Source organism: Phocoena sinus, chromosome 8 (genome assembly GCF_008692025.1).
Source record: "Phocoena sinus isolate mPhoSin1 chromosome 8, mPhoSin1.pri, whole genome shotgun sequence".
NCBI classification, from domain to species: Eukaryota; Metazoa; Chordata; class Mammalia; order Artiodactyla; family Phocoenidae; genus Phocoena; species Phocoena sinus.
Window position 1 is genome coordinate 107,488,390 of NC_045770.1, and position 24,376 is coordinate 107,512,765.

Sequence of the window (24,376 nt, forward strand, 5' to 3'; positions counted from 1 at the left end):
TGCCTTAGGGAGCTTCCATGGGCCGCCCAGCCCTGATGAGATGCAGCAGCCTCGTTACCCAGCAACCCCCAGTCGCCAGGCAAAGATGGGGTCTTGAGTGGAATCCACATCTTTTCCCAAAGTCTGCTATTCCTATCCCCGAAGCTGCTTTCCCTGCCCACACGCCCTTTGTAAAAACTGAGAAACTGCCTCAGGGTCCTCATCTGTAAACTTTTCACTGTTTAGTTTGACAAAAGGAATGTTATTTGTTTAAATAATTTAAATAAAATTTAACTTAAAAATAAATGATGGCAGTGACATCAGTGCAATAAATAAATATATGTTAATACCTTCATTTAAATTAACTTTTTATTTTATTATGGGAAAAAAACAATAAAAGAACAAAAAAGCAACTTAGAAAGAAAAGGAAATTCCATACTTAGTCACGGCAAAGCAGAGAGACCTGCCTAAAAGTTGCTGAACTAGGACCATTACGCCCTCCTTTCCTTTGGCTTTCCAGCTCTGCTAGGTTTTATCCGGGGTGGGGAGCGGGGCAGGAGGTTATTATATCGTCCAGACTCATTATGTTATTAAAATACGTGGGCGGCTCCTCCTACATGCCCAGCTTGCCCAGTCCCTGGGCGGGGCCTCCCTGGATGCCTGCTCCCTGGGGGACTCACTTCTCCCCGACCGCTTCCCCTACAGCATCCATGGGACGGGACACTTGGGGGGTCGGGGGAGCAAGGCAGACTCAAAAGGCAGGAGCTGAGGAGAACCAGGCATCTTCAAGACCACCCTCGAGCCCTGTGGAGACTACCTGGCATCGCCTTCAATGAAGCGGCTGAGAAGTGGTGTTTTCCTTACAGCCTGAACCTGACCACTGTCTCACCAAACGAGTGAACCTGTCCTTCCTCTCTCCCTCCCCTCCTCCCTCCCTCCCCCCTCCCCTCCTCCCTCCCTCCCCCCTCCCCCTCCCCCTCCCTCCCTCCCTCCTCCCTCCTTCCCTCCTCCCTCCCTCCTCCTTCCTTCCCTCCCTCCCTTCCTTCTCTCCCTCCCTCCCTCCCTTCCTCCCTCCTTCTCTCCCTCCCTCCCTCCCTCCCTCCCTCCTTCCTTCCTTCCTTCCTTCCTTCCTTCCTTCCTTCCTTCCTTCCGTAGAAACTGAGCACCACCTTGGGCCAGGGGCTGCCTGGCCCCAAAGATCCAGGAGCAACGATGGTGCCTGAGTTTCTGCTCCCCGCCCCCACCATGACTTCAGTCACCAGATAAAATGTCTGGGGGCATCGGTCAGGGGGCCCCTCCCCGGTGATCCCAGCCCCCGAGGCTCTGGTACCACCGTCCTCCTCTCCCTGCAGTTACTATGGGGGGGGGGGGGGCGGGTGGTCCTCCACCATCCTTCAGCCTCCTGAGCTGTCAGCACATTGGTGACGAGATCCCTGCCCTGTCTGAAGGCCCCGCAGTGTCCCGTGTTCTGGAGTGGACTCCAAGGCACACATCACAAGGGAGGCGTCCGGGTCTACACCCTCTCGGCAAAACACGGGCTTCAACCCCAGACGGCATAGCCGGGCCGCTCCCTGCCAATGGGAAAGCAGGAAGCATAATAAAACTCGGGGACACGATCCCATGCTTCCTTTTGGCACCAAATCGGGGGCGGGGGGATGGTTTAGGAGGAACCGAGACACAGCAGAAGAGAAGACAGGAGGCTTCTGTGAGAAGTGGGTGATTAGCATCCTGGAGCCAAGGTGGAATGCAAACCAAGGGGCAGATGAGACCCAGGAACATTCAGGACTAACATTTGGCTACACAGAGAGTCCTAAGTGCTTCTCTGTGTTGATTTTCCAGAAAGTCAAAATCACGATTTGCTGCGGACCTCAGTAATTCATGCACCCAAGGAGGCGTTTGAGGATCTGAGGGCAGCAAGCTCCAAGGAGGGAGGGTAAAACCAAAAGTCGAATCTCAGCAAGAATGACTTTTCTTATCAGTTCATGAAAGGAGCTGGGAACAAACCAACCTAGAGCAGACATTAGTCATCACTAAAGGTCCCTTTGGGTGTGAGTTTTCCTGTGTCTACCCTGTCACCAGTGCAACCCAACGGCTCCTGCAGAAAGGGCAGCGTCCAGAACGAAGCCCCCCAAGTAATTCCCATTGGGATGGGCAGTTCTGGCCAGGAGAGCCCCGGGCAAGTGTGAGGCCCTAAACCTTCCTTTCCCGCTAACGGCCGCCTAACTTCATCGTGTCCTGGTGAATGGCCCTCTGATTTCTCCCCCAGTGGGACCACAAGCCCCAGCTGGGCGGCAGGTACGGCTTTTCCTCTTGCCCAGGGACTCGCTCACAGGGTGAGGCCGTGTTCCATCTTATGAAAAACACAGGCTGTCTTGCTGGTGAGCAGACAAGCCCACACAACTGCGACTCGTGCTCCAAAGGCAGGTCTGTCGGGCTCTCGAGGGATCTAGTGTCAGAAACATTTTCACAGGGGTTCCTGGAGACAGCCGCCCTCCCGTGGCATGGCTGGGCACAGCCCGGCCGTTAGGCAGGTCCCACCGGTCCTGAGGACGTGGTCCTGTGGGAGCAGAGCCCCGGGGACATCTCTAGGTAAGAGATGAGGGTCCAGGAGCGAACCCACTGGTGTTTCTCCCCCCTCACCGTGGCTCACTCCAAAAGATGCAGGAGCCAATGGCTGGCAATTCAGGGAAGCAGATGCCAACTGAGTAACACCTGCGTGGGCCCCAGAGCGTGACTGGGAGCCCGGGGGGACTGGAACCAGACCAGGGGTGCTTGAGAGGGGAGTGGGAGGTCCCCGGGGAAGGGACTCCCCACTCGGATTCTCCCAAACCCTAGAATAGACACGTCCGTCCTAAGTTGGGGGCTGGGAAGTGTTCGAGTGGTACCCATGCAGGAACAGATGCAGGCAGGGAGAGGAGGCGGGGGCGGGTCCCATGAAAGGACTCCCACCCATCCAAGTCCTTGGAAGAATCCGGAACAGGTGGAGGGGCCAGGGAAGAGCCCCTGCAAGGGACCCAACTCCACACGAGCGGCAGAGGCCACAGGCAGTTCCAGAGGCCCGGGCCAGGGCCAGGGTTCCAGCACCAGAGGGACAGGAGGGCAGCCTCGCACGTCCGAACAGGATGTGCAGCCAGACAGCTCTTCCTGGTCTTCGGGTCACAGACACCTCCCCAGGCCACTGGCCCGGGACGAAGGGGTGAGCTCGGCCACTTTGCCTTTGGAGGACGGAACCTATAGGTTTGTACTCATCACGCACCAAAGCCAGAGCCAGCCCGAGGCCTGCCTCTCACCCCAGGAAAAGCCTCCCTGTAACATTTACCCCGCAGCACAGTCATTATGCTGTGACGATAGCTACAGCCTGGGCATTTTTGTCTATGCCTCTGTAACGTTTCCCAGGAAGGGTTTTGAGCGCTCAGCACCAATGCCCCAGGGACGTGGCTGGTGGGTTTCCACGGCGGCCCCCAAGGCACCTGCGATGATGGTCCCCCCTCCCGCCCCCATGTTCCCGCACGTTCCCACAGCATGTCTGCCACCACTTCCTTCCATCACTGCCCGCCGCCTCCCATGAAGCCGATCAGTGCCAACGCTGGGCGAGCAGTTGGGTGGAATCACCGGGCGACCCGACCCCTGGGCTGACCATGCAAATCCAGCAGCCTGCTGGTATTTGATGGCTTAATTAGAAACGCAAATAGCAAAAGCAGCGATAGGAAGTTCTCCCTTCTCAGTTTTGTTTTCTTACTTTCAACAGTGTGGTCAAGAGCCTGCGGGTGAGTTACGTGCTCAACCTAGAAAAGGGTCCCACCTGCCCAGGGTCGGGGTGACACAGAGACACGGGCCACGGACCCAGAGCCGTGTGTGTGACCTGTTCTCGGACAAACCTGGCTTCCCACCCTGCACCCTCCAGGGTCAGTCAGGCCAAGTCGTATAAGCTCCAAGGACTTGGGCTCTCCCTCTGAGAACTGGGGCTTGTACTGTAGTAACGAGTCCCTCTCCATCACCACCGCTTCAAGGCAGGCACGGCCCTGACAAGCACTCCTCACCAGAACCACCCGAGGGCGCTGACTGGCATTTTCCCCTGAGACACAGAGGACGTGACTACGGCACAGACAGGTTAAGTTACTAGCCCCCTAAAGTCACACAGCCCCTAAGTGGCAGAGTCAAGACGCAGACCGAGAACGGGCTCCAGAGTCCACGCTTGTAGCCGGCATGTCGAGTTGTGCCGTGTCCACACCCAGTGGTGGGGATGCAATCCCCTGGTGGTGGGGATGCAAGGACAAGGGCCACCTGACAGGAGCTGCCTGTGCCAGGCCTAGGTCACCAGCACAGGACGGGGGCCCTTCTCATCCTTAGCGGGTCCCTTTTGCTCAGCTACCCGATTCCCACCCAGAGCGCCACTGTCCTGGAACCAAGGGGCGGGCTTCCCAAAGGCAGAGGCCGTGTGCAGGTGGCCACCGCGTGCTATCAGCTGAACCGTGTCCCTCCGAAATCCATCTGTTGAAGCTCTAATCCCCGGTACCTACAACTGTGACTGTATTTGGAGGCAAGGTCTATATTTCTTTTTCTTTTTAACATCTTTGTTGGAGTGTAATTGCTGTAGAGTGCTGTGCTAGTTTCTGCTGTATAACAAAGTGAATCAGTTACACATATACGTATGTTCCCATATCTCTTCCCTCTTGCGTCTCCCTCCCTCCCACCCTCCCTATCCCACCCCTCTAGGTGGTCACAAAGCACCCAGCTGATCTCCCTGTGCTGTGTGGATGCTTCCCACCAGGACGCAGGGTCTTTAATGAGGGTAAATTATGAGGTCACTAGGGTGGGCCTTATGCCTACATGGCCGGTGTCCTTATAGGAAGAAGAGACCAGGACACAGGCACACACAGAGGGCCGACCCCGTGAGGACACGGGGAGCAGACGGCCGTCTACACGCCAAGCAGAGAGGCCCCAGGAGGGATCAGCCCTGCCCACACCTGGATCTCGGATTCCAGCCTCCAGGACTGGAGACAAAAAATGCTGTTGTTTGAGCTGTGGGGTGGCAGCCCGAGCTGACCGATACACTGCAGAACCCCACGACCTCGGCCAGTCCTCCAGACCGGCATGAATGACGGGGGCCGTGCCCACAGGCAGGGGATGCAGGGCATGTACCACCTTGCTGTTATGAAACCAGTCGGGACCGACTCCATGTGTCGCACTTGGGGTGGGGTGGAGAGGGGAACTGATGCTTCCAGACCGGGCTTGCACTGTGAGGGGCGAAGCTCCGTGCAGACCTGCCCGCCACCCAGCCTGTCTCTCCCACCTCACTGCCTGCTGTCCCTGCTCCCAGCCAGGCTCCAGGGCACAGAGCTCCCGAGGGCGCCGGGGCGTGCTGCCTGGCCTGTGTCTGGGGCCTGATGCATGGCCGTGAGCAGAGGTGTTCGTTGGGGCGGGCGGCTGCACAACTCAGGCACGTCACGCTCTGAGTCGTGGTCTCCAGACGTGGGGTGAACAGGGCAGCGGGTCGCCGAGTGACGGGAGCTCTGCGTAGAGCACTCGCCATGGCCCTGCTGCTAGGTCACCGCTGGGGACGTGCGGGGCCCTTCACCTCCAGCAATTTGTACCCCATTCCTCTGCCTGAGACACCCTAGGCCCCCTCGTCCGGGAAACCCCTACACGCGGTGCACAGTGACTCCCGCACTGGGGTTGACAGTGTCGTTTTCCCCCTTTCCAAATTCGTGTCCACCCAGAACCTGTGAAGGGGACCTTATTTGGAAGTAGGGTCTTGGCAGATATAATGAGTTAAGATGAGGTTGTACTGGAGGAGGGTGGGTCCTCATCCCATGACTGGTGTCCTTATAAGAAGAGGATGCCCAGGGTACCATGGAAGGGGTTTTAAGTGGAACAACAGAATCTGAGTGGTGGAAGCTCGCTCGGCCTGCAGTGCTCGGTAGCGAAGGGGGACAAAACCAGGGCAAAGACCACCATGACCTGTTGCCGTGGTCCAGGTGACATAAAAACAAAAGCCCAAACCAGTGGGGAGGGAGGGGGCAGATTGAGGAATTACTTAGAGGGAAAACACATGGGAGTCCGGTGGGCTGGACAGGGCAGCCAGGAAGAATCTAGGACGGTCAGGGGTGACGGCTTCTCGTGCCCTGAGACGGGGACACACAGGAGGAAGGGCTGTTGGCCAGGAAGATGCTGTATCCGTGTTTTAGGGCTGCCGCGACAAAGCCCCACGGACTGGGGACTTAAACAACAGATTTAGTGTCCCAGTCCTGGAGGGTGGAAGTCTGAGATGGAGGTGTCGGCAGGTGGGTTCCCTCGGGGGCTGCGAGGGAGAATCTCTTCCTTCTTCCCTGCCGTTGCTGGAGATTTCGTGGCCATCTTTGGGGATCCTTGGCTTGGAGAAGCATCACCCCCACCTAGGCCTGCATCTACACAGGCCGTTCTCCCTGTGTGCAAGTCTGTCCCCAGATGTCCCCTTTTTATAAGGACCTACTGGATTAGCATCCACCCTAATGGCCTAACTTGACTATCTCTGTAAAGACCCTATTTTCAAATAAGGCCACATTCTGAGGTATGGGGCGTTAGGACTCTTAACGTATGGATTTGGGGGGACACAATTCAGCCCAAAACAGATGGCAGCCTGGGGTGCAGCGAGGGGTCTGGGCTACCTGGGTGAGTGGATCCCGCACGCAGGAGGTGGGTCTGAGGGTCTGGGCAGAGGTCAGGGGAGAGCTCTGCCAGCCACCAGCACAGAGGGTTAGGGTGCGGGGGGGGCGGGGGGGAGAGAGGGCAGAACGTGGACACAGCCTGTGCCTGGGCAGCCTATCTGCACCGAGCCCACGTCTGACTCTCACGGAGGCCGTGAGCCCCTGGCCCCAGACCCTGACGATCCCCTAACCCATCTGCCGAACCGGCCAGGCAGGAAAAGAGGAAACAGAGATTTGGAGAAATAAAAACAACCGTGTCTCTGACTGAAAGAGAAGAAACCCTAAACACAGCAGAGGGAGATACGCTCAGCCCTCCCAGGCCCCTGCGGGGTTTTATGGGAAACCGTAGACACATGCGGCAGGAGGGGGCTGGGGATGGGCAGGGAAAGAGGCAAAGTCCTTCTCTGACCTTGATGGAGAGATTCTCTGAAAGCCTCTGTGATTTCCAAATAAGATGCCCTTTAATTTTTAAAGCAAAGATGCACCCCATCCTCAGAGGCAACAGCATCTCGAAAGGATCCTTTGAAATCCTTAGGAGGTAGACCCAGGGTTATTTTAAGGTTAAGAACTCTTGTTCATTCAACAAATACAGATCCAGGCCACCGTCTCTGAAAAGCGTGGGGTGGGGCTGTTGCCCGGCTGCGTCATGATAATACAGCCCACGTGCTGTCCATCACGGCACCACTGGTGGGTCTGGACAGAGTCCCATAATCAATCACGTGCGGATTCCTGCAGGGGATGATGGACCATCACACAAAGTAGGGTAAATAAAGGGTATAAATAGCCTCAAATCAGTTCAGGTCAAGTTTGACTGCCAATGAGTTATGAACAAGCTTTCGCTTCCGAGATCTTTTTTTCGGATAAAGGGTGTGGATCCTGCATCGTCTGACGGCCTGTGGGGTGAAGAGTGGGGTGTGGGAGTGGAGACGCCCCGCCCTATAGGTACCCGCTCCCAGCCCTGCAGTTTGCAGAGAAGGGTTAACAGCAGAAAAGGAAGGAAAAACACGTGTGTGAAGAGGAAACACAAGCAGGAGAGGCTGTGAGCTGGGGGCTCCGGGCGGGAGGAAGCAGAAAAGCACAAATCTCCTTCCAGAAAGGGCCCGGCAGGAACGGCGAGGGCCACGCAGGTGCCCTCCACAGACCACGGTCTTGGTGCACAGGCGCCACGGGAAAGGCGTGACCAGTCCCCGACCAGTCTCTGGACCATGTTCATATCCATTCTCTGGTGTGTGTCCTCTAAGCCACGGACACCGACGGGTCCCTTCTCACCCCCTCCCCCTCCCCCGTTGGGCCAATTCAAACTGATTTGTAGGAATTCTCATCTGTCAGTCTTAAGTGTCATGGGCTCCTTTGTTGGTGCTGAAATCTGGGCTCACGCTTGGGCAGGGCAAAGAGCTGGGGATCTCTTGGCTTGCCACAAGGAAGGGAGCCGGTGACACCCCGAGGAACCCGCTTCCTCGGGGCAGGCTGAGCACAGCCCTAGTGTTCATCCCCTCTACACAGTCCTTCATTCCACTCGTTATTCTCCACTCAGCCCAAACATCTAAAAGACCGGAGATGGTCACAGGCGCCGACGGAAAGGGGAGGAGTACAGACAGCCCCCAAGTCCGTCTGGCACCTCTGCTTGCTGGATGGTGGCCCCCAAGGGAGGTGAAACCTGCAGTTCGGACCCATGCCATTCACAGGATAACGCCGTGGTTCCCCAAACAAAGAACCATTGCCATGACAACTGTGGCATCCCAGAATTCAGGGACTATTCTGAGACACTGAGCCGTGAGCTGTACCTTTAAACGAATTTGATACGATTGGCTTTGACCGTGGTAACATTCTCTGGCAAGAAGCGTTAGCAGCAGAAGGAGGGAAGGCTTCCAACGGCCTGACACTCAAAAAGCCCCCACGAGCGACATCTGCTCGGGAGACAGGAGGACGCAGTGGCCCGAGACGTGTAATGAGCGAAATAAGGAAATGGAAATGGCAGGTCTCGGGCCGGGAGTGGGCAGGATCCCTGACCCTTCGGCCAATGGCTCGGGGTAGGTGGGAGGCGCTGCCGACAGAACCACCTGGAAGACGTCCCTTCTTCAGCGTCACTGCAAAGACCCCGATGGAGGGCAAGGGCCCACGGCAGCCACCATCACCCTTCGCTCTCACCGTTTTCCCAACTTTTTGCCAGTTCCCATAAAACTTTGCTGTTGTGACGCCGAGAAGACAAAATTGGGTTTGTTCCCAGCACCAGTGACCTGTGGTCAGCACAACGGACAAACCGTCCTCACCGACACTGGACTGTCGGTGAGAGAAACACGTGTGGCCAGAAAGATGGCAGGGTCTGGGCGGGGGTAGGGGATGCAGGGCTTCAATACAAAGCATGCCTTTGACGGAATGAAGAGAATATACGTCCAAATATGTCACCCGACGTTTACTGGATGCCCACTCTGTCCCAGGCCCTACAGGCAATGGACACCCGGGACCTCGTTGCCAACCACAGGTGTCCCCTAGCTCTGAGTGATGGTGGTGAATTCTACTGAAACAATGCAGCTGAGCAAGCATTTAGAGGCAGGACGTCCTCTCTTGGGGCCACAGGCATGCCCCCCCCCCCCACCCCCAGTGCTCTGACTGCCTCTTAGCCTGGTCCATCTGAACACTGACAAGTGCCCTTAGCCCCCAGCCTTGGAGAATTCCAGGACTCAGAGCCCTTCACACCAGCTTTGGTGCTGTCTGGGAGCTGTTCACCTGGCAGAGCGGATCTAAGCGTGGCCCCAGCGAGAACTGAGCAAAGATTATCGCCTGCCCCCCACTCCCACCCCAAACCCTTGGTCACACAATTTTGTCATCATTCTTCCTCATCGATATTTTAGTATCTGTTCTGGGCACCAAAAAAGACATCGATAAATTCGTAACCAAAGGAGCAAAACAGTGTTCTGAAATCTTTTTCCCCTTCTCCATGTTGAATTTGGCTTCCACTAGCTGGAAAACTCTACAGGAAAGGCAGGGCATGTGATGGACAAGAGGCAGAGTCGGAGACCTGGGCTTGAACCCCGACCTCACCCCAGGGATGGGCATGTGATCCTGGGGAAATCATCGAGCTGTGTCTGAGCCAGATTTCTGTAGGAACCGCCTACTGTGCTCGCCAGCACCTGCCACCTTCTCTGGTCCTTTCTCTGGTGTAGCATCCTTCCCCGCCCCGCGGGCTGCAGGATGACCACAGAACCTAGAACCGGCCATCGGCCAACGACGAATGATGGCACCGCGACTTAAGGGAAGGGCTGCTTCCCTGCCCTCAGCCCAGCTCCAGCTGCATCCTGCCCCTCGAGGCTGTGGTATTTGTCCAGACTTCCCTTCCCAGCTCTCCCGCGGAGGACACCCGTGGACCTCCCAAAGGTCTTGGCCAATGGCCCCAGGGATGAGTGTAAATTGATGTCTGTTTTGTGCCTGGACCCGGATGACTGAGAACTTGACACTCTTCACCCCACGAGCCAAGACAGGTTGATTTTCTCTTCTTCGGCCTCCCTTCTGACCACCTGACGCTCCCTTAGCATCAATGTGTCCCTTCTAGCTTGGCTAAAGTCGGCACCTCTTCTGTGCCCATGTGGACAATTCTTTTTTCTCGAAAGCCACCTTAAGCGTCTTTCCACTCCCTCTCATTAAACCCAGAACAGAAACCTTTTTCTGCATTCAGTCGAATTCTACCCCACACAGTCTTCTAAGCCCTCAGCCTGCGTATGAGATCAAACACTTGCAAAGCCACGAAGAACTTGAACAAAAGACACTTAGTTCTCTATTTGAATCTGGGCTCAGCCCTAATCATAAAAGAGCCCCCAGTGCAGCCGTGGGACAGAGTGGAGACAGTGCTCACGCCTGCAGTCGCTGCTGAGACCGGGAGAGATGCTGGGGCTCCCCCAAGGTCCCACAGATGAGTCCAGGTTGCACCCATGTCCTCCTGACACTTGGCCTAATGCTTCCTTCTGGTCCCACTACCCAGCCGCCTTTGCACCTTCATGACAAGGTAGCTTCCTGTGCCTATTTCCTGACATAGTTGAGATGTGCACACTCCAGGTGGTTCTACGCCCCAAAGTCCAGAAATTCCGGGGTGTGTGCGTTTCCGTAAAGGCCACGTGGGGCTTTGCCAGGCTTGCTGAGAACGGATGGGTCCTTAAAAGCAGGACACCAGGGGAGGGACCCCCTCTCCTGGCATCAGGACACCAGCCTGACGGGGACCTTGGCTGGGGTCCTGTAGTCGCTCTGAGGCTTGGTGAGTCAGGGACCCTACAATGGAAGGTCGTACGTGAGGGGTCAGAGCAGAGCCCAGGTGGGACCCAGCACTCTCGCTGTGGTGGTAAAGGATGGGGAGTGGCCCAGAGCCTGCTCTCGGGAGCACCCCATCCAGCCCAGGGGACCGTGCACCCCGATTTCTGTGAAATAAGCTTCTACTCTGAATGCAGAAGGGAACCCTGCAAATGCGGAGAAAGCTTGGCGGGGTAGGGCCCCTGCTGGGAGAACCACGGGGAAGGCGGGGGTGACCCATGGAGGCGGCAAAGGTGCCCTGGGAAAGGGGGTGGGTGGACAGAGGGCCGCAGGCGGATGGGCCAGCAGCCCTCTGAGCTGCGTGGAAGCGGCTAGAAGTGAAGGCCGCACAGGTGGGCGGCATCGAGGACTTTCCACCTGGAGGTGGACGGGTCTTCCTAGCGCGGCCCTGGGGGAGCCGAGGGCCATCTGCTCTGGCTGGTCCTTCGACCCCACAGGGAGTGCCCCGGGCTGGGGTGAAAAGATGCAGCTCCTGGTGCCACTGCCCGAGCGGGGCAGCCTCACGACAGCCCTGCCTCTCTGAATCACAGGTTCCCGTCCCCAGAACGTGGGGCCCCGGGTCCTGCTGGGAAGGAGGCTTCTTGTCCCCTCCCCCCAACTCAGGCCAGGCACGGGACCTCCTGGGGGCGGCCTGGGTTTCTGGAGGCGTCTGTAAGGTTCCTCTGGACTCCTTCACGTTCTGAGTCTGAGTTTCCCTGGGGTCACCAACTGTCACCCCCTCAAAAGACAGTTACTTCCCAAAACACCCTGACCTTCTACAGCTCTCCCCATGAAGGCTGCGGGGGGAGGGCGTGTGCAAACCTTAAGACAGAGGTGAATCTCCAAGGAGCCTGGCCTGTTCTCTTTTCAGGAGGTCCCACTAGACCTCCCCAGACGTGCGAATTAAGGGTGGGCGGTGAGTTCCAGAGCCCTGATCTCCTTCGGCTGTACTGGAGCCTTCGTCTGTGACACAGGTGCACTTAACTCACTAAAGCAGAGTTTGGAAACCGTCCCCTAGAGGCACATACCGAGGACCAGAGTCAGGGCACAGGTGAGCCAGCGTGGAGGAGAAGCGGGGTGGGGGTGTGGTCGAGGGGAAGGCAGAGGAAGGGATCCTGAGGGATGAGCCGGTAGAGAGGTGCTGGGTTCCTCGTCCTACAGGCCACTCGTTAAGGCACATCTCGGAGCAGCAGGGAAACTGGTTTTCCTGGATGAAATGGCTCAGATAAAGACCCCAGGCCAAGGGTTGGAATTGGCCAAGGGCTGCTCTCCTTGGAAGGTCCCGTCACCGCTGTGCCGGCTCTGGGACAGGAGCCTGCACCAGCTCCCGTTGACCTGGTGTCAATGGGAGACAGACCAGGGCTGGGGCAACTGGGCTGGTGGGTGCAGAGGGGGCATGGGCTCGGCAGGCAGAACCCAGAAGGTGCTGGTAAAATCAGCCAAGAGCTCTGGGGGTGGGGAAGGACGGGTGCCCTCGGGGCCCTCCTGGAAGGTGGCGGCTTGTCCGCGGGGACGTGCTCCTCTGTGCGCAGCCTTGGGGAGCTGCCTGCTGACGCCCCAGGAGGCAGGACTGCCGGTGAGCGGGGGTGGGGGGCGGGGGAGGGTCCAGGATGCACAAAGGGTCAAGGACAGCATCATGGCAGCTAAGGGTGGCTCGGTCCAAACCCCAGCTCCCCGTGACCTCGACATGGAATGCATTTCTGAGTCTGGGAGCCTCACTCTCTCCACCTGTAAAATGGGGACAGCGACAGTGCCACCTTGCTGGCAGGGATCGAACAAAAGCAGTGAGTGCGATCCAGGCATGAAAGGGCACTGAAACAGCATTAACTGTTTCTGCTGTTCAGATCAAGACAGCCTGTTGCCTCCTCCTCCAGGGAGCCATCCTGACTCTACAGCCCATTGGGATTCGCTGCCCCTAATGCTGGCTTCAGCCCCTCCCCACTCCCTCCCACAGACATAGACATTCTCCATCTGCAGGGAATCGACCACCAAAAGTCCAGCCCTTCAGCTGGGACACGATGTCCACCAGGAGGACAGTCACGGTGGGAGAAGAATGGCGTGGGGTGGGGAAAAGCCAGAGCCCGGCCGAGGGGACCCAGGGGCCGGGAGAGGGGAAGGGAGGCCCAGCAGAGCTGCAGGAAGCAGGGTGAGTGGCAAAGCCAGGGACCCTAGGGCACCCACTCACTCGTTCCCGCTCTTGGACCCACTTCCACTGGGTCTGAGCACAGCCTCAGAGAAAGGAAAGGATGGGCCTGGGCTGAGACGTGTGTCCCAGGACACGGGATCAGAGGCCGGGTCTTGGAAGCAGGCCAGAGGATCAGATGCAGCGGGTGCTCGGGGTTGGAGAGGAGCCCCCCTGGAGAGGGAATGCAGAGATGCAGCGGCCTGCAGTCCGGGGTTGCCTCCCCCCTGTGCCCGGGACCACCCCGTCAGTACCGCAGCTACGGTTCCCACACGGGCCGTTGTCCACCCTGCTGCAGGGGCCTTGGGGGGGTTCCCGTAGTTGGTCGGGGGGGGGGGTACTTGTCACAGGGGGTGGGCAGGGGCCAGACTCCCCGAATGTCCAGCAGTCGTGAGACAGTCCATGAGTTGTGAGTGACCCTCCAGACGTTTGTAGAGACGCAAAGCCTGTTTATCTGAGCATAAGCTCCCGCCCACCCCGACTCAACAGACACACCGCCTTCTGCACGGATATTCACTGAGCTCTCCGGAAATGCAGCCACTACCTAAGTGAAAGAGCGTTCGTGGTGTTTGGTCCGGAACTTTGCCAAGCACAGCTCACGATTGCAGGAAACCGCGGCACCGGTGGCTGGCGGGGCCCTCCTGGTGTCACAGCTGCCCGAGGCGCTCAGGGATGAGAGGCTGAGCGTGCTCGGAGGGAAGCAGCATCCCGCCCTGGCCTGCGCCCTCCTGCGTGGGACACCCTCTCGTGGACGCGCAGGCCACCTCCCCGCCTATCCCTCTCTGCCTTCCGTTCCTTACAGGACAGTTAGGATGTTACGCCGATTTTTAAAAATTCCATGTGTGTGTTAGGGTATGTTATCTATGAATCTCACTCTCGGACAATGAAGGTGGTGCTGTGCGATAATGGTTATAAAAGGCGCTGGGGCCTGAGGTGCCTGGGAGCCACGGCACGGGCAGGTGCTCACCTTGAAGGGAATTATGCAGAGAATGTGTGGTTGAGGCCGGGGGGAGATGGGGGGGGGGGTCTCTGGGGCTCCCGCTTGTCCACAGGGGATGGAGTCGGGGAGGGGTCTTCCTCAGGGGCCCAAACTGTGCAGGAGCGGGCAACGAATAGCCGAGAAAGGCTCAGGGTTGGGGACCAGTTCAACCCAGAGGAGTAGATGTGTGCGGGCAGGTGGGCGGATCCTCTGAGCATCTCTGGTGGGACACGTGCTCCAGCAGCCACGTACATCCTCTGCACGGGGGGGCATCACAGCCGGGGACTTCTTGGAGGGCGCGTCCCCAGCCTGGGCCTCCGTCAGGCAGCGTTCCAAGGCTGCATGCGTGTGAAGGGGCCAGGGAGAGCCCCAGGGGCAGAACACGACAAAGCAGGGGAAACACACAGGGCACAGGGTGTCAAGGCCTCACGGCCGCTGCTGCACCCTCTCGGGACCAAGACAACGAGTGTCTCCGGGAATCCAGTGAAGCAGAGCGTCTGGGACAGACCAAGGCCACCGGGGATCCCCAGCGGACACTCACCGGCCATCAGGGCTGGGGGTCGGCCATCCCGACAGAACACAAGAGCAGTCCTCGTGCGGGGTCACAAACGGGCATCACCTTAGCTTGCGCCCCGGAGCATCAGCTATGTTCCAGGATTTGGGGATAAACTCGGAGACAGCTATGCCTGGGTGGGGGGAGAGGGGAGCTACAGCAGCGAGCACATGACCACACACCGAGAGCAGGACGATGGAGACACAGAAGAGGGGGGCTGGCGGCACCGGAAGCGGCAAGGAGGGAGCCACGCGCACCCGGCTGGACGAGGCATCGGGCACAGGTGGCCCGCACACACCGCACGGCTCCCTCAGCCCCGAGAGGGCGGTGACACGGGAGCAGAATCGGCTGTGACGGGGCGACAGCGGGCTGCTCGCATCTGCTCAGGCTGTGTCTGCTGGGGCTTTATCACGCCTCCCTCCCTCAGCAACTTGCTTTGAAAATATTCTCTGGGCATCTAGGCAACAGCTGTGATGGCCACATCCTTCTAGGGAACAAACTAACCCAGCTTTCCCTGGGAAGGCTCGTTCTGTAAGCTCACAAGGGGAAGGCTCGGCAGTGCTGACCCCGAACGAGCCAGTCTGATGAAATGAAGCAGTTTAGAACCCTGGGTTCTCCCCAGGACCCGACGGCTCTGCGTGCAAACAAAGGATGCCATGCATACTTAATATAATTGCTACGTTTCATGGTAAGTAGCATATTTGACAGTCCAAATGCCAGGAGATCCGAATGCTGCCTTCAAGTCGGATCTATTTTACTTCACAGCAGGTGAATAGCTACCAAGCAGGTATTATTTTTTTTTAAAGCATCGTAGCTCCATATCAGCAGAGATTTTACATTCTCACACGTAAACACGCACACACCGCACCGCCCCCGCCCCAGAATAATGCATTAAGAAATCTGTTTGAAAACACCTCCCTCTCTTCACCATCTATACATATCTGAAACGTAATGACATAGCCACTCCGTCTCGAAACCTAGCAACGGTATCCAAGCGATCCTTGGGCAGCTCATCAGACACCCAAACTCACACATCAGCTCAATGGATTTCATTTAAAAAAAGCAAAGCCTCTCGCTTCTCTCCCCGTAGCTGCGGAAGGACAAGATATAGGAAAACAAACCTTGTTCCGCTGAAGAAGAACAACCCATGTCATTTAATCCATGACAGTGCCTCTCCCCACAGAGCCAGGCAAAACCAAAAATAACAAAGGTGGTAAAAAAATAGGTTATCCCAGTCCAGAGCTTATCAGCTTGCAACACGCTTAATCTTTGCATGACTATTTCGGATTCGAGCTCCCCAGCTCCCCAGCAGCCTTGCTTTGGGGGACCTCCATCCTACAGAAGCCATCGCAAATGCTCGATGGCAAAAGCTTTTTAGACCCACTGGGCTCATGGACTCAGCCACAGCTCAGCAGTGGATGAAAACAAGCAGGTTTAACTTTGGTATTCACGCTCGCTCTTAGACCATCACTTTCTCTGAGTAGGAAATGAAATTAACAAATGGAGGTCACATTTAATTTTTTTAAAGAGGAAGGGAGTTTAAAAAGAAAAAAGAAATGAACCACAGCTCCGGTGGGCAGCAACATACATGCTGGCTGGACTGTGAACAGAAACGCTTCACGACAAGATGCAATCTCTCTTTTAAAGGGATAGGGTTCTATCTCCACGGCGAGCTGGATCCACTTCCGGATTCTACAGACCTCGGAGGGCCCATGAATCACCTCCTGTGTTTCAACACGGTTAGCGTCTTCCCCTAGAGCCACAGCGGAGCCTCCTAAGTGCCCTGATTTCTCAGCGGGGCACTTTTGTGTCTGGAAAACTGAAGGCTGGCTCCGTGGCTTGAGGCGGGGGATATTCCAGCCGTTAAAGGGACTTTTTCAGAAAGGCATCCCATCGATTAGGCTGCATGCAGAAAGTCAGGAAAATGTGTAGCATTTCAATTTGCTCACTTTGAACACCAAAATCAACCCCAAGCCTAACTTGGAATCTGGGGGATCCTTCCACCATGTTTATCTTCAAAAATGCAACCCAACACGATCTAGGCAAAGGTGAGTCTTACCTTCATTTCCTCTGAGTTCAGGATCCTGACATGTGAGGCTGTGCTCTCCAAAATGGTGTCCCAGCCCCCATTTAGCCCCACTAAATGCCTGATAAACACAACCCTGCTAGCAAGCATCACGGGCACCTCCTGACAGAGGCGAGAGCCAGCAGCCTCAGATACAGGACGTGAGTCCCCATTCTTCTGGATCGCTGCTACGCTGTGGTACAGCTTAGGAAGTCAAATTTTACTGAAGATCATAAGGTAGAAGTACGCCCCCCCCATCCCTCTCCAGCACCCCGACCGTGATTCCTGAGGTTGCAAAAGAGGCAAACGGCCTATGAAGTCCCCCAGCAATCATACCAGATGCCTACCACTCAAGAGTCCGGGGGCAGACGAAAGATAGCCCTGACCAGGACAGACTCTGACAGCACCCTCCCAGGTCACAGGGGTCAGGGAAGCCAAGCCACAGAAGCTGGAGCAGAAGAGCCATGTGGCCAGGGAGCCTCACACACGACCAACTGGAGACCCCCAATCTCATATGGCCCCAGAAAGACCTGCTGTGTGGGCGGAGAGCACTGCCCCCAACACGACCCAGTGCCCTGTGCCCCCGCCTCTGACGATGCCTGGGGGGCAGAGAACATTACACCCTGGCAAACACACCCAATCCAGGAATCGATTTGCCCACAAAGGGCTCGGCTCCTTGACACCCAACTCCAGGTGCCGGGAAATCAGGATTTTATGTCAAGAAGGGCGGGCGGGGAGGTGCTGAATGTGGAGTGGAAACACTGACGGGGGAGGGGGTCACTCATTCAACGGACATTTACTGAGGCCCCACCGTGCGCCAGGCACTGTAACAGCCCAGGGCGACAGTCATACAGCAATGTGAGTGCCCTCCGCGGGGTTGATGGCAGACCCCAAAAGACGTGTCCGAGTCCGAATCCCTGGATCCTATCATCGGGACCTTATTTGGAAGTAGGGTCTTTGCCGATGTCATTGATTTCAGGATCTCAAGAAGAGATGGTCCCGGATTTCGGGTGGGCCCTAAATACAGAGGCTGATGGCCTTACTGGAGGAAGCAGAGGAGATCTGAGACACGGCAGAGAGGAGGGTGGTGCGAAGAAGCAGGGATGCATCCCCTTGGCCCCAGGAATGCCAAGGACTGCCAGCTACCATTAGAAGCTGGGAGACACGTGAGGGAGGAGCCTCCCCGGGGCACCCAGAGGGAAGCAGCCCTGCCGACACCTTGACTTTGGACTTCCAGCCTCCAGAACCGTGAAAGAACACATTTCGGCTGTTCGAAGCCACCCAGTTGACGGCATTTTGTTATGGCAGCCCCATCCTCGTGTTCTGTGTAAAGCCCATCAGACATGGGGGCAGGGCAGGCAGGCCTGGAAGGTCCCGGGAAGCCGGTCAGAACTGCTGGAGGATGGAAAATGGCGATGGCAGGGGCCACCCCGGACCTCCCGGGTCAGGTTCTCGGGGGGGAGGGGTTGCCCTGAGCACCTGCTTTCCACACGAGCTCCCCAGGGGCACCCACACCCGGCACGTGCTGTTGGACACTGGGGAGCCTCGGAGGGTTTCTGTCGGCGCGTCAGGAACGGTCAGGAACAGGAGAGAATTCCCCATCTAGGGGATCGACTGCCAGAAACACAGAAGGCTCGCTGGGGTGGGGGATGAAGACGCAGCCGAGGTGCCTGGGGACCGGGACACGGGGGAAGTGGAGTGGACGCAACAATCGCAGTGGCCGAGCGCATGGGGAGCTGCTTTTCTGAGCAGACGTGCGCCGTTCTCCGTGGGACAGCGGTTGATGGGCAGTTCCCGGTTTGGAAGGTTCGGGGTCTGCGGTCCTTTCAACGAACTCCTGAACCCCGGGGGCAGGGAGGCAAGGAGGACATCGCCCTCTGTGTCATCAGCTCCGAAAGGGCCAAGGCCCGGGACAAACGAATGTTTCCGAAGCCCCAGATGAGCTGGGGCCCGAGCGGAGAGGATGCGTCAAGAAGACGCTCCTGGAAAGATGGCGGCAGAGAGGAAAGAGCCGGCCCCTCAGGCACCTGCTAGTTCAGCTCCTCCCAGGCCTTCCGGGGCTGTTCAAGCACAGCACAGCGGGGAGAAGGGCTGCCTCCGCCCTTCCCGGGAGGCGCGAATTCTTCCCGAGACCGGAACGAACAGAGGGGCAGTGGTGTCGGAGTTCCGGACCAATGGCTTCTGAGGTTTTCCTGTCAGAACTCTTCCCTTTGGTCGCCCCACGGAGGTGGCTCTATCCCCCAAGCTTGTCCTCAGGCCTCCTGTCCTCTGTCCCTCCTCCAGAGAGCAGCTTGCAGGCCGTGTCCTTCCTCGGTAAAGCCTCCCGGGGACCCTGACCCCGCAGGGGAGGAGCAGTCCCAGCGCCCTTGAATATGTCACAGCGGGAGAGAAGCAACAGGCTGGACGTTTCTCTTTTTTTTTTTTTTTTTTTTTTGCGGTACGCCGGCCTCTCACCGTCGTGGGCCCTCCCACCGCGGAGCGCAGGCTCCGGACGCGCAGGCTCAGCGGCCATGGCTCACGGGCCCAGCCGCTCCGCGGCACGTGGGATCTTCCCAGACCGGGGCACGAACCTGCGTCCCCTGCATCGGCAGGCGGACTCTCAACCACTGCGCCACCAGGGGAGGCCGACATTTCTCTTTGAAATGTGAAAACTCCATGTGGAAGCCGAAGCCTCTTCCGGGGTCATCCTGACGGCACAGCTCGGGGCTGCTGGCCTGCGGGGCCCGTACCTCCGTCCTAATCCAACTGATTCTCGGATGACCCCTCTGCAAACCCCAGGCCCAGCCTCACGCTGCCCCCGAAGTGTCCTCTTCCTCCCCTGCCCCTGCCCTCTCAGCCCAGCTGGGGAGCAGAGTTCGGCAGAGAGATGCTCAACTCTGGTGGCCACAGAGCACTAAGCCTGAACCAGGAGGCCCAGAGGAGAACTTCCCGGGGGACCACCCCCCTGTCAGCGGTCTGGGACCCAAGCACCCTCTTCTTCCCTCTCCATCCCTCCACCCACGCGTCCAGCCCCGGTGCCAGCGCCAGCCTGCGTTGCTGCCTGAAGCCCTGGCGTGCAGCCCCCCTGTTCTAGGCTCACAGGGAGGCAGGGAGACTGGCGGTGAAGAGCCCAGAGCCCCCCGGAGTCATGTGAGCCTGGCTTCAAGGCCTGGCCCGGCCAATCACTCTACCACGTGGTTCTGGGAGAGTCCCGCCTGGGAGATGCCACTGGAGCCCTGCCCACAGCCACTGGCACTCAGTGCGCCGGGTACGTGGGCCACTTGCCCCTACGGGCACCTGCGTCTCCCCGAGGAGGGTCCTCCCTGGCACGGAGCAGGCCTGAACTGACAGGAACTTGACCTGGTGGGTAAATGTACAAGTCACCTCGCCCCTGGGGTGAGACAAGGCCAAGGTGCGCTCCCGCGACCCCCCCGGAGGTCCTGATGGGACTGGGCCTCAGGTGCCTGCAGTACCTGCTCGTTAAGGCACCTGAGCTGGCGTCCTGTCCCTTCCAGACTTACTCTCTGTGCTCCCACTGCTGCCGCCTGGCACCACCTCCACGGCAAACCACTTCCCTCAAATCCTTGCCTCAAGGTCTGCTTCTGGGGGAACTCAACCCAAGTGCCACGTCCCATGTCAGCTTCGTCCTTGGTCACACGGAGACAGCGACCGTATCCTTGGAGGAGCATGGGACGCTGGGCTTGCAGGCTCAGAAAGGGTTGGCTGTTTCCCTGGACTTATCCCTTCTCCCAGAGGCAGGGCGGCTTTCTGAGACGGCAGGCACGGACCCGCACGCGGAACTTAGCCAGACTCACACGGGGGCGGGGACAGCGCCAGACCCTCCCCACGCCCACACCCAGCATCCAGCCCCGCCGGTAACGAGGAGAGATGCAAAGCTGGGGGCGGGGGGGTGGGGCACAGGGCACAGAGCAAACAACCGGGTTCAAACCTCGAGGTTTAGTTAACACCACGCTGAATCGGGATCTTAGGATGGATCTACTGTGCATTTGAGAATGAATGCATTGAGTGACATCTGCGCCCACGAGGGACCCGCAGCTTCCGTGCCCTTCATCACCTCTCTGTGAAATTTCAATAGAATCCACTTAAATGGCACAGTTTGCTAGTTCACAATCACAGATGCTGAGTCAGACGACCCAGAGGAAAGAAGAGGACTCTTTTTTCCTCTTCTTTGGAGATGCTGAAAGGACCCAGCAGGGAAGCAGATTTTCCGTACTATCCTTTCCCTTTGGGACACGCCAGGGAAAGCCCACGGCGCAGGTAAGGAGGGGCATGGATTGACAGGAAAAGCCACCCCACATCCTCACTGAGCCCCGGGGCGTCTACAAAGGTACAGCAAGCAGACCTCAAACCTCAATCCCCACACCGTGACCCACGGAAGTCGCTCGCGCCCACCGTGACTACCCCATCTCTCGACAGGGCAAGCCCTTTACAGTTTAATGAAATCATTGACTCGATTGGGTGAGTGGTAATTAAAATGTGTTCACCCAACAGACAGGTATTATTTTTATAATAAGAAAACCTGTTTGTAGAGAGCTGTTTGCATCCCAGATACGAAATGGAAGAGACAAGCCAGGAACCTCCCCGACCTGGGTTTTAACATGGGCACTTTTTGAGCAGGATAGGTTCACGGCTGGGGTGGGGAGGGGTGGGAATGTGTAGGGCAGGGCTTGGGGGGCAGGGGGTGGAGTCCCTAGTTTCTCTCGACTCCCTTCCGACGGCTGGGTAAGGAAACCACTTCACGCCTCCCCCTGGCGTGCGGGCCCCAGGCAAGGGAAAGTGAAAACAACGAGGGTAGGTAGCCCCAAGTTTGTCACCATCGCAGAAGCTCAGAGATCCAGGGGTCCTTGGCGCCATTAACCATCCCGCGGTCCTGCTTGGGGCCTGCACACCTGTCTTCTTGGGTACCTGCCCTGCTCAATAGAGTTCCCATTCCCTTCACAGTAACCGGTGTTTGTAGACCTCAAGCCAACCCTGTCCGACTGTACCGCTCTCTCGTCTTAGGGGGGTGGTGCTTGGAGTTGGAGAGCTCAGTTCATTGCCCAAAGCACTTTGCGGACGTGAACTCGCCCATCTGCATGATGTGTGTAGGAAGATGCTGATGTGGCCGTGGCAGAGGCCCGGATCGCGGAGCAATTAGGAGGTCCGCCCCGGCTCGCGGGAGGACTCGCGTCAGCATCGGGCGCAGCGTCTGGGAGGCCCCGATGCTCGGCTCAGGGGAACCGGATGAGGCAAGCAGGCATCCAGCCGCGCATCCTTGTGCGATTCTCAGGGGCAGGCGGGCGCCCGCCAGACACTCGACACGGTAAAGACTGGACAGCCAAACACACGGTATCGCTCGTCCCCAGCCCCAAACTCAGGGTGAGCGGCACAGGCAACAAGACACAGACGCCATCTGGCTCCTTCTCCAGATGCCCTGGAGCCCCGCTGCCCACCCCCTCGATGGATGGCACCATCTTGAAATCTCACCGCTGCTGGTCCAGTGGGACTGCTCCCCGCTGCATGTCCTGTGTAAGCCCGGGGCTGGAGGAAACAGGCCAGCGGGCTCTTCCAAGATGCAAGACTGGGCCCAGCCGCCGGCAGGGCGATGGGAGAGGGGAGGAGCCCCAGAGACAGTCCTCCTGGTTGGCACGAGGGGTACTAGAAAGGGGAGTGGTCATCAGCAGACATTGGGAGGGATGCAGAGGAGGGAGGGGAGGGGGTGCCCCTGGAGCTTCCCTGCTTCATTTCGTTGCCGTCTCTTACTTTAAATGGAATCCTGTCTGTTACAGAATCTTCCCAGAAACACATCTCCACGAGTTGCAAAGTGATCTGGTTCTCTGGATGGACAGCAATGCCCTGCGACCACCGCCGGCGTCCTCGCCTGACATCTAAGGTTTCCCTTACCCCAACCCTGCCAAGAGTTAAGAAACTGGAGCAAGAGAGGCGGAGAAGATGCTAGCACTCTGCTTTCTGTGAAGGTTTTTGCTAAAAGCAGACTCTGAACCAATCTAACGAGGTGACCGATCCCACAGAACGCCCCAAGGTTCATTCGCCGCCAGCCTACTCACCGATGTCGGTTTCCTTGTGGTTCTTGATGTACTCAGCCAGCTCGAAGTTACCGGCTATGATCGCCACCTGCAAGAGTGGGAGTCACGTTAAAGCACTAAGTTCACGACACTCTTCCACTTCCTGACGGCCTGACGGCAGAATGAGCCCAAACAGAACTTCCTTTTTTAAAAACAAGAGATACTCCCTTTTTTCCAGTTTACTGAGATACAGTTGATAGCCCAGCACGAAGCTGAAGGCGTACGGCATAAGGACTCGACTTACGTTATTTTGCGAAATGACCCCAATAAGTTTAGTTCAGGGCCATCACCTCATATGGCTACAAAAATGTTTTTCTTTGTGATGAGCACATGGGGGATCTACTGTCTTAGCAACCCTCACGTGTCCCACATGGCAGCATTACCTGGAACCACGGTGCTGAGTGTGACATCCCCAGGCTAATTTATCTTGTAACTGGAAGTCCAACTTTGGACCACCTTCCCCCACTTCCCCCACGCCCTGCCTCTGGGAACCACAGATCTGATGTCTTTTTCTATGAGTTTGGTTTAGATTCCACTCGGAGTGAGATCATAGGGTATTTGTCTTTCTCTGTCTGATTTCAGACAGCACAGTGCCCTCCAGGCCCATCCATGCTGTGGACCAACCGTAACGGCAGCTACAGCACCCATCGTCCCCACGCAGAGGCACATCTTCCCGCTTTGCCCCTCTCTAGGCGTTCTTCGACAATGAGGCCATCATTCTGTGAGAATCTACGTGAGAGAGTCCTCAGCCCAGGAGGCCACAGCGGGGGCAGTTCAAGGGGCTGAGCCTGGAAACTCCCATGGACCACGTCCTGCATCCCCGCCAAGCCCAACCGGTCCCTACACCCTCCCCTGGGGGGGAATCTATTCCTCTGATTGGTCCCCATAACTGGAGGGAGGGGGAAATCTCGAAAAAGCATTCAAAGCCGTTCACTGGTTTTCACTCAAGCAGAAAAAAACTCCACCCATGCACCTGTGCACGGCAACGAAACCAGCACCTACAGGAAACGGTCCGACTTGAGCCCTACAGAGGCACCGACTAAAGTAAAGAGGCCACGTGGTCCCTGATGCACTGCGGCAGCCAGACAGGCGAAGCCAAAGTCCCCTGGAGTGGCCTGGGGCTCCTGGGGAGACCTGAACCAGAGCCCCCATGGGCAGGGCTCTCCGTGCCCCAGACGGGGAGACCTGGTGGGCCCGGGGGCGGCTGTCTCCACCCTCAAATGAGCCGGGCATTCAGATGCCAGCCTGCAGACACACACGTGGACCGTCAGTCGACTTTCAGTGATGATGTGGGTGGGCCTTCCCCAGTCCTTTGGAGGCCTTCAGAGCAAAGACTGAGATTTCCTGGAGGAGAAATTCTGCCTCAATTTGTAGCACCAGCTCCTTCCTGAGTTCCCAGCCTGCCCTTCAGACTGCAGACCTGCCAGCTCCCACAGTCCTGGGAGCCAACTCCTTAAAAGAAACCTCTTAAATATATATATATCTCCATCCTGCCAGCTCTGTTACCCTGGAGAACCCTGATTGATACAGCTTCACATGGGGGCCGGAGGTTGCGGCCCTACAGAGACCCAGGGACCCCAGGCTCCCAT

General features: G+C 57.6%; 1 protein-coding gene across 1 annotated transcript in view; it reads right to left on the bottom strand.

The window, feature by feature from the left end:
- The window catches only part of SHANK2 (SH3 and multiple ankyrin repeat domains 2), a 544,666-nt gene that overhangs the window by 312,156 nt on the left and 208,134 nt on the right, over nt 1-24,376 (bottom strand). Inside the window, 1 exon segment of the mRNA XM_032638880.1 lies at nt 22,770-22,864. Coding sequence (XP_032494771.1) covers nt 22,770-22,864 — 95 coding nt within the window.